The 9,959-nt window shown below is 35.7% G+C and overlaps 1 protein-coding gene across 9 annotated transcripts in view; it reads right to left on the bottom strand.

The window, feature by feature from the left end:
* The window catches only part of ACAP2 (ArfGAP with coiled-coil, ankyrin repeat and PH domains 2), a 142,697-nt gene that overhangs the window by 44,357 nt on the left and 88,381 nt on the right, over nucleotides 1-9,959 (bottom strand). For all 9 annotated transcript variants that reach the window (XR_002125003.1, XR_002125007.1, XM_019651342.1 and 6 more), the window contains exons 7-8: nucleotides 8,483-8,527; nucleotides 4,668-4,763 (exon numbers count right to left, since the gene is read on the bottom strand). Coding sequence is in view for 7 of the 9 variants with exons in the window: in XM_019651342.1 (XP_019506887.1) it covers nucleotides 4,668-4,763; nucleotides 8,483-8,527 (141 nt within the window). In the remaining 2 variants the exon portion in view is untranslated. The remainder of the gene's footprint in view (nucleotides 1-4,667; nucleotides 4,764-8,482; nucleotides 8,528-9,959) is intronic.

The raw sequence follows: 9,959 nt of genomic DNA on the forward strand, positions 1-9,959 counted from the left end.
CATGTCACGTCATCTTTGAACCCCCATGACCTCTGAGTAATGTGTGATAAATGAATAAAAAATGTAAATATCAACAGGAATGTGGAAGACAAACGTCCAAATATTTTAATTGATATTCTTTAAAAGCTGAATTGAAAAAAGCCTTCTTAAAAAACTATTTGATCTCTTTATTCACTCTGTCACAAATCTGTTTTTTTTTTCTACAGGGGAATAATTCTGGTCACAGAATCTTAATATCACTGAATAATAATAAAGAACCAAAACAAAACACACTGAAAGAGAACTATCACTATTATAAAATATTTTATTTAGATCGTAACTATACTACTCCACTTTAGGATCTAATACGTACATACCTTAGTGCCATGTAACATTGATTTAATGGGTAATGCTGGCACATGCTGACCTGGGAAAATGTTTGTTATACTGAATAAGTGGGACAACCATTATACCATGGTTTTATAGCCTTTAATTGAATGGCATATAAATGTTATTTATTCATTCAGATTGAAGTACAGTACAAGGCAGCCCTCAAGATTCAAACTAATATTTATAAACTTGAGTGCATATACCTTCCACACAGTACTGCAATGCAAGTGGTGGTTTTCTGCCTGTCAAATGGATAGTCAATTCCTCTGCTGCATCCCAACCCACTACTATTGCAGCAAAAAGGGGGGAAATATCCCTCCCTCTCTGTTGGGGTAGAAGTATAAAGAAAAAAATATTTTTCAACTTGGAAGAGGGTTGGGGGAAGTATGAGTTGGGGAGATGTAAAGACTTGCAGTCTCATCTCCTAGATGCTGGAGACTGTATCAGGAAGAGAGTCTGAAGCACCACAGGATATGCGCCATGTTTCTATTTGTGTTGCCGTTACGAGTGTAACAGCTCCTGTAACTAGCCAGGTGCCCCAATCTTCTACCTGTGTTCTGAATCCCTTCCATTTCCACCACCTCTGACACCATCACTTTCTGCTTTTCAACTTTTGCCATTCTCATCCGCTTTTAAATTTGTGCAAATCATACCATCTTAAAAAAAACTTTCCTCCAACACATATTCCATTCTACCTACCACCTCTCTCTCTTTCCTTCACAACACAACTTCTTGAAAAATTTTCCCTGTTCTCTACTTGCTGATTTCATTTTCACCTACCCACTGTAATTTAGCGTTCTAATTCTAAATTAGTTTAGAATTTCTGCCACTAGGACCCTCAACTCTCACAGAGGTAACAAGTAACCTTGCTGCTAAATCCAATAGGAAGTTCTCAGTACTTGATCTTCTCTCCAGTATTTGTACTGATAACCACCCCCTCCTTTTTGAGACACTCTTTCGTTAGCCTGTGCTACCACAGTTTCCCAGTTTTCCAACTCCTCTCCCATTTTGTTTTCATGGAGCTCCTCTTACCTAGACATCTCTTAAAAGTTGGTCATTCTTAGGGCCCTGTCCCAAGCCAGATTCTTGTTTTATTCATACTAGTAGACCTTAACCTTAACTTACCAAATCAAAATCTTTAGGCATGGTGTTTGGGCACTTACATTATTTAAAAATAGCTCCATGATTCTGATACCAATTACCTATCCTTAGGTCAATTCACCTATTTCTAGTGGTTTCAATGAGCAATTATATGCTACTGACTCCTCTAGCCTATATCTTTCCCTTAGCTCCAGATACATTCACTTAGATATCCACTTAGATATGCTCAAAAATCAACATATTTAAACCTGAACTCATCATGTCTCACTAGCCTCAAATTGGCTATATCTTAAATATCCCTCAATTCTTTCTATCTGTGTCCATCCCTACTGTCATGACCCTAGTTCCAGGTGCCGTTATCTCATAACTGAATTACTGAAAGAATATCCTAACTGGCCACCTCCAAACAGGCCATATTATCCACTGGGCACTATAGGCCCTGGGGCTTAAGTGGTTTTCAAGACCTGCAAAATTATTTGAGAGTTGGGAGAGGGAAAACTGCAAAACTGAAATCAATAAATGCCTAAAATATAAATTCTTCTAACTAGTCAATTACAATCCAACTAATTTTTAAAATAAATTATACTTAATGTAAGGTGAGTGTGCAATCTAATGTTTGATCAGATGTGGGGCGTGCTGAGAGCCTAGGTCTTACTTTCCTCCCAAGTCTGGGTTAGATGTCCTATCTATTATATATGTTCCTATTAACACTGTGATCCTCCACTATGTGGCAGAGACAGCTACCTGCCCCCCAATATCTACTTTCTCTCCTCTGTGTTAATAAACCCCCAAACTCTAGTAGACCACATGGTTACCGGGCATTCAGTCTGTATTTCCCAGCAGCTATTATGACACTGGAATGTACACAGAAGTGTACAATTTCCAGGAAATACCCCTAAAGAGAGAGACTGCATCTTCTCCCCTTTCCTCCTTCCTGTTAGTAGGAATTGTGGTATAATGGCTAAATCTTGATCAGCCACTTTGAACCATAAGGTAGAATCAAAAGATATAATAAGTCTGGGTCCTGCAGATCAACCATACCTGGCCTTAAAATGAGTTGATCTTGTTGAAAAGTGGTACTATTTTCAGTTTTCTATCACATGCAAACAAACCTAATCTCAATTTATATATCCAGGCAGTGCACTTAGCTCAGAGATGAATAGTATGGTGACTTTTGGTTTCTTCCAATAGATTAAGTTCTGTGGAGGCAGAGAACAGTACCTCTGTAATTCATGGCATGTGCCCTGAACACCATCCCTCCCCAACACCACCTGAACATACACATGGCTTGCACACCATATTTAATTTTGGTCAGTGATTGCAATTCTCATTTCATTATTACCTTTCTCCCATTTCCCTAAACTTTATTTTTCGTCCTTAATTCTCTCTCCTCCAAAAGTAACCTGAACCATTTAGGGAAAGAAAATCACCTAAAAATTGATACTATTAAATCCAGAAAGCTCTCCAATCAACAACAACAACAAATGTCCCAGACTAGAGATAATGGAAAGTTCTGATTAGATTCAAAAATAATTTGAACATAATTACATTTCTATAATATTCTTATATATGTATAATTCACACGTGCATATTTGTATAAAATGAAACAGTTCACAAGAGTTCTATAAAACTGGAACTTCTAAAATTTTATTATTCAAAATAGCAAAATACAAATTCTTTTTGAAAACAAAAAAAAAGACATAACTCAAATGAAAAACCCATTAAGATAGTAACTCAACTTTCCAAATGTAAAAAAAGAAAAATAAATCCAGTTATGTATACTGTCAAACAAGCACTTTGTTTTTAAAGTTTTTCTTTTCAGCACCTTCATATGCTATCTGAAAAGTTTTTAACTTTAATCTCATTTTTGTTTACAAATTTAACCCATACATATATCTGCTGTAGCATCAAACTTCATTAAATAAATATTAAATTTCTCAATATGCTAAATTTCTTTAAAAATACAGATATCAGAGCAAAGGCAACAAAAGCAAAACCAAATTCAGTGGGACTACATCAAACTAAAAACGTTCTGCACAGCAAAGAAACAATCAACAAAATTAAAAGGCAACCTACCAAATGGCAGAAAATATCTGCAAATTATATATCTGATAAGGGATTAATATTCAAAATATATAAAAAACGCATATAACTCAATAGCAAAAACATAAACAATCCAATTTAAAAACAGGCAGAGGATCTGAACAGACATCTTTCTACAGAAGACATATAATATAGATGGCCAACAGTTACATGAAAAGGTATGAACATCGTTAATAATGAGGGAAATGCAAATCAAAACCATAATGAGATACTACCTCACACCTGTTAGAATGGCGAGTATCAAAAAGACAAGAGATAACAGGGGTTGGCCAGGATATGGAGAAAAGGGAACCCTTGGTGCACTGTTGGTGGGATTATAAATTGGTGCAGCCACTACGGAAAACAATATGGAGGTTCCTCAAAAATTTAAAACTAGAACTACCTTACATTCCAGCAATTCAACTTCTGGGAATTTATCCAAAGAAATCCAAAACACTAATTAGAAAAGATATATGTATCTCTATGTTCATTGCAACATTATTTACCATAGCCTAAATGTCCATCAACATACAACTGGATAAAGATGTGATACATATATACAATGGAATATCATTCATCCATAAAAAGGAATGAAATCTTACCATTTGCAACAACATGAATGGACCTAGAGGGTATTATATGCCAAGAGAAATAAGTCAGATAGAGAAAGATAAATACTGTATGATCTCGCAGTACCATATGAAAAAACCAAAGTCATAGATACAGCGAACAATGTGGAGGTTGCCAAATGTGGGGGGGTACAGGAGGAAGAAATGATGAAAGGGGTCAAAGGTACAAACTTTCACTTATAAAATAAATACAGCCTAAGGATGTAATATACATGCTGGTGACTACAGTTAATAAAACTGTATTGTGTATTTAAAAACTGATATAAGACTAGACATTAAAAATTCTCAACACAAGAAAAGTATTATAAGTATATGGGGTGATGAATGTTAACTAGACTTACTACGGTGATCATTTCACAATATATACATATACCAAATCATTATGTTGTACACCTGAAAGTAATATGTTATATGTCAATTATATCTCAATTTAAAAAATAGATACCAGTGTATAATAAAGAATCAAGAAGTATAATACAACATTACCTGTGCACCAAGATCCTTCATGTAGGGCCCAAGTTCACTAAATAGATCATATCCTTGGTGAAAGAAGGCCAAATGTGCATACATAAAGGATAACATCTAGTAGGAGAAAAAAAGATTACCATTTTAAAATCAAATCTTAGATAAATATTACAAAATTTTAAAAAATCCTCTTCCTATCTATTGTTTAAAAATTATTCTGCATGAGCCCAAAATATCAAACCCATTTAAAATTAAACTGAGTTGGGGTCAGCCGAGTGGCGCGTTGGTTAAGAACTGGCTTGGGACGCCAGAGGGCCCCAGTTCGGATCCCACGTATGAGGGCCAATGATGCTGCCCTCTACAGCTAAGATGCTGAACAACAGCGCGACCTGGAGCTGGGTTGCATGCTGCAGTGAGTTGCCATGGGCTACCATGTGTAGCCTGCGTGAGCGGCCTTGAAGCCGCTGTGAGCGGCCGTCCAGAAGCCGGCGACTGATCTGCCTCACCCGGGAAGAGCGCAATGATGGTGCCAACTTGGGCTAGTGAAACAACGTCCTCCACAACTAGACTGAAGAACAACAACAACAAAAAGACAGCAACTTGTCTGCTCCCCTTCCCCCAATTCCCCGGCGCTGTTCCCATCCCCCAATTCCCTAATAAAAATCTTTAAAAAAAAAAAAAGTTAAACTGAGTTGGACCAGCCGAGTGGAGCTTGGTTAAGAGTTGGCTTGGGACGCCAGCTCTGAGCAGCAGGGACCCAGTTCAGATCCCACATATGAGGGCCAGTGACGCTGCCCTCTACAGCTAAGATGGTGAACAACAGCTCGACCTGGAGCTGGGCGGCCTTGAGTCGCCGGGCAACAGTGTAGGCTGCAGCAAAGCTGCAGTGGGCTGCCATAAGCTACTGTGGGCTGCCATAAGCTACCGTGAGTGGCTGGCAGCCAGTGTGAGCGGCCAGCAGCCAGGGTGAGCTGCCAAGAGCTGCCCTTCAGTGGCTGGCGACTGATCTGCCTCACCTGGGAAGAGCGCAACAATACCAACATGGGCCAGTGAAGTGACTGGCTCCACAACTAGACTAAAGAACAAAAGAACAGCAACTTGTCTGTTCCCCTCCCCCAGCCCCCAATAAAATCTTAAAAAAAAAAAAATTTAAGCGGAGTCATTCTTCTTAAAAGAGTGTTTCAGAAATATGTGCAAATATGACAAATTTTATTTAAAAGAAATTTCTGAGTGGTTTAAAATTTTAACAACACCCCAAATTTTAGTTGTTTAAACTATACCCAATCAAAATTTTTACAGTACTAATTCAAAGAATCAAGTTTTCAATAGTTTCACCATTTTCCTAGGTACATTATAAAATATCTATGTGCCTTTCAACCAAAATCACTGGCAAAGCCTTAAATTGCAAGTAAGACATTAAAAGATTAGAAGGGGAAATATGAAGCTTTCAAAACAATCACAAACACTTTACAAACCTACTAGATCACTAAGCACAACCCAAAATAGGGAACTGCTCATTTTTTTCTCGATACCAAAATAAAATGAGTCTATAATCATTCCAAAAATCAAAAAACGTTGTTAATGGGTTGAGATTTTTCCAAGTTTTCCTATATTTTACCTATTCATGAAAAAGAATCAACCTTGTTTTTATTAAAGTTGGCACATGAGACGGAATTAAATAATTCAATCATAATACTGCAAGAATTCTCCAAACATCCATGTTATTTTTACCAAGAAGAAGCATCTATTTAATTCTCTGAAATCTAAAATAGGTCATAACATCCTTAATACTCAAGAATCCTTCAAAATAAATTTAAAAAAAAGAAAATTAATTAAATAAAACAGAAAATCAAAGGACAAAGCTCACTAAAAGATTACTGTGGAGTTAGATAATGATGGTTGTACCTCTCTGAATATTAAAAAATACTGAATTATATAAAAAAGGGGGGATATTAATAGCTATCACTACATAAAAATGCAAAATACACTTGCACATCAAAACAAATAAGTATATTAAAAGATAAATGATAAACTAGGAAAACAACACATGATAAAGGGTTAATAGTCTTAATACATAAAGAGATGTTACAAATCAGTATGAAAAAGATGAACACGCCAACAGAAAAAGAGACAAAGGACATAAGTAGGGAGCACAAGTGAACAAAACAATTTATGGAAAAAATGTTCAAATTCATTTGTATTAAATATATGCAAAATTAAACAATCAGATTACATTATCTATCAAATTGTGGTTAGAGTGAGGGAAACTAATACTCAGTGTTGGTAAAATGTGGAAAAACTCACACACAACTAGTGGAAATGTTGTGTAACCATTGAAATTTGACAGTATCTTTAAAAAGTCTTAATAAACACTTGTACCCTTTGACTAAGTAATCTCTTGTCAATCTATCCTAAGGAAGTAATCATATTCATCAGAGTAATCATTAAAATGATATACTTTAATATGCAAAAACATGGAAATGACTTAAAAATTCATGAATGGGTGAAGTTAACTTATGGTATATTTAAGGTGAGCAACCCATGATCAGCACTCTACACCCATCCAGCTCCTCCACCTGTTTTTCGCAGGTCTATGAGCTAACAATGGTGTTTACATTTTGAAATAGTTGAAAGAAAATGAAAAGACATGAAATTCATGACACATGAAAATTACATCAAATTTCCACGTCCATAAGAAAAGGTTAATTGGAACACAGCCATGTCATTCATTTATATGTTGTCTATAGCTGCTTTCTCATTACAACACCACAGCTGAGTACTTGTGACACAGACCATATGGCTCATGAAACCTAACATATTTACTACCTGGCCCTTAAAAAAAAAAAAAAAAGTTTGCCCACCCCTAGTAAATTCACATGGTAGACTTCTACATGGCCACAAAATTAAATAAAAAATACTTTTGGAGTGTATTAGTAAAAAAAAGAATTATAAAACAGTACACAGGGATAACCTCTATTGTCTTTAAAATCTTAAATGCAATTTAAAAAGTATATATGCATGTTCCCATACACACTGGAAGAGAGAAAAAAGACAAAGATATAAACCAAGATATTAGCAGTGGTTCTGCCTTGATAGTAGGATTTTTATTTTTGCTTCATACATTATTTTCCACAATTAATATACATTACTCTCAGTCTGGAAAAGGAGGTAGAGATAAACAGGAAGTACAATGTACTTATCTGATATGAAATAACAAATATAAACATAGAATTTAGGGGAAAGCTGGGCAACAACAAGGATTAAGAGCAATTTAAGTATACCCTTTCAGAAAATAAATAGCTCCAGTGAACAAAGTCGGAGAAGAGAAATTATTCTAAGGTTCTCAAAATATGAAAGCATAATGCCATAGTACTAGCATTCCCTGCCCACCTCCTTGTTAACTTTAAAACAGAAAATAAGGAGGAAAAAAAAAATCAATATCACCCTGGGTGTAGATGCTAAGGGGCAAAAAAAGTGATCCTTAATTTTCATCCCATTTGTTTTCTAACTAAGTGAAACGGTTGATACATCATCAACAACCCTAGGAAAAAATTATCTAAATACTATTAATGTGTGCCCTCAACCTGAAATATTAAATGTCTGATTTAAGGAGCTCATAGTGTATTAATAGATGAGACACACATAAATAACTATAAAATGAAGGAAACAAAAAAATGGTTGATATATAAGTACAATAAGGTAAGATTAATTATGAACCTGGGATAAATATGCGTATATATACATATGCACATATATCATGCCTCTTGAAACACTTAAATATGTACATTTAGTTTCATATTAAAATATTTAAAACATCATTTCAATAAATATCTTACTGATTTTAGGATTTCTGATCTCCTTTTTGATTGAAGGACATTTATCTGAGGGAAAATATATTCGGTTAATCATCCATGCATTATTTTAAAAATTATAATACAATATTGTAAATGTTATTTATTTTAATGGTTTAACATTTTTCCAGAAAAGTAAATAAAAACAAAGTTGAACTTTTTTATCCTTCAACCAACTTTTTGCAAAACAGCTAAGACAAATATATCAATGAAATTCTCACCCATTTTTTTTTAATTAAAGTTTATTGGGGTGACAATGGTTAGTAAAATTACATAGGTTTCAGGTGTACAATTCTATAATACATCATCTATATATCACATTGTGTGTTCACCACCCAGAATCACTTCTCCTTCCATCGCCATATATTTGATCCCTTTTACCCTCATCTACCTACCACCCTTTCCCCCCTTATCCTCTGGTAATCACTTAAACTATTGTCTGTGTCCATGAATTTTTGTTTCTTTATTTGTTTGTCTTGTTCTTTTATTGTTTTCTCCCACGTATCAGTGAAATCATATGGTTCTTGACTTCTGCCTGACTTATTTCACTTAGCGTAACAATCTCAAATTCCATCCATGTTGTCGCAAATGGCGCTATTTCATCTTTTCTAATGGCAGAATAGTAGTATTCCAAACTGGCTGTGTTGTGGGGATAATATTGTAGTGATAAAACTATCACTTTGATAGGCATTTGAATTTCTTACAATTCCATCTCTTCCCCACCCTCCCTACCAGTTGCTTATAAAAATCATTCAATTTGATCCTAATGCAAATTGTCATCACTTTTACCACTACCATCAACCACAATCATATCTCTTCTAGACTGCTACAATAGTCTATGAACTAGTCTGTTTCCACTCTTGACTCCCTACAATCCATTCAGCAACCAGAGTGATCATGATCTAGCTTAAAACATTCAAGGCCCTTTGTGATGTGGCTCCTGCCTACCTCTCTAACAGAGTTTTCTACCTTGCCCCTTTCTGTGTTCCAACCACAACCCAAGACTCCTCAACGCCTTCATACTATTATAGTTGTCCTGGCTTCATGATTTTCTGCCCAGATGAGCACAAGGCTCTTATCAATCAGGTCACAGCTTAAATACTATTTCCTCACAAAGGTCTAAAGTAGGTCCGTATGCACTCTCTAGCACATCAACCCTATTTACTTTCTCTACAGCAATCATTTTATTTTATTTATTTTTTTATTTTTTATTTTTTTAGCTGAGCCATCCTGCCACCTGTTGGCAGCTCAGCGGCAGCTCAGTTCAGGCCGTGAATCGAACCAGCGATGCTGTTGCTCAGAGCTCGCACACTTGAGTGAGCTCTTAACCAACTGAACCACTCAGCCGCCTTTCTCCACAGCAATCGTTAACTACCTTATATTTTCTTATTCACTTAAGTCTTCTCCCCAGTTAACGTGTAAGCTCTGTGAGATCAGGGTCTTGCCTTATTCCCAGCTGTAA

Source organism: Hipposideros armiger, unplaced genomic scaffold, assembly GCF_001890085.2.
Source record: "Hipposideros armiger isolate ML-2016 unplaced genomic scaffold, ASM189008v1 scaffold_8, whole genome shotgun sequence".
NCBI classification, from domain to species: Eukaryota; Metazoa; Chordata; class Mammalia; order Chiroptera; family Hipposideridae; genus Hipposideros; species Hipposideros armiger.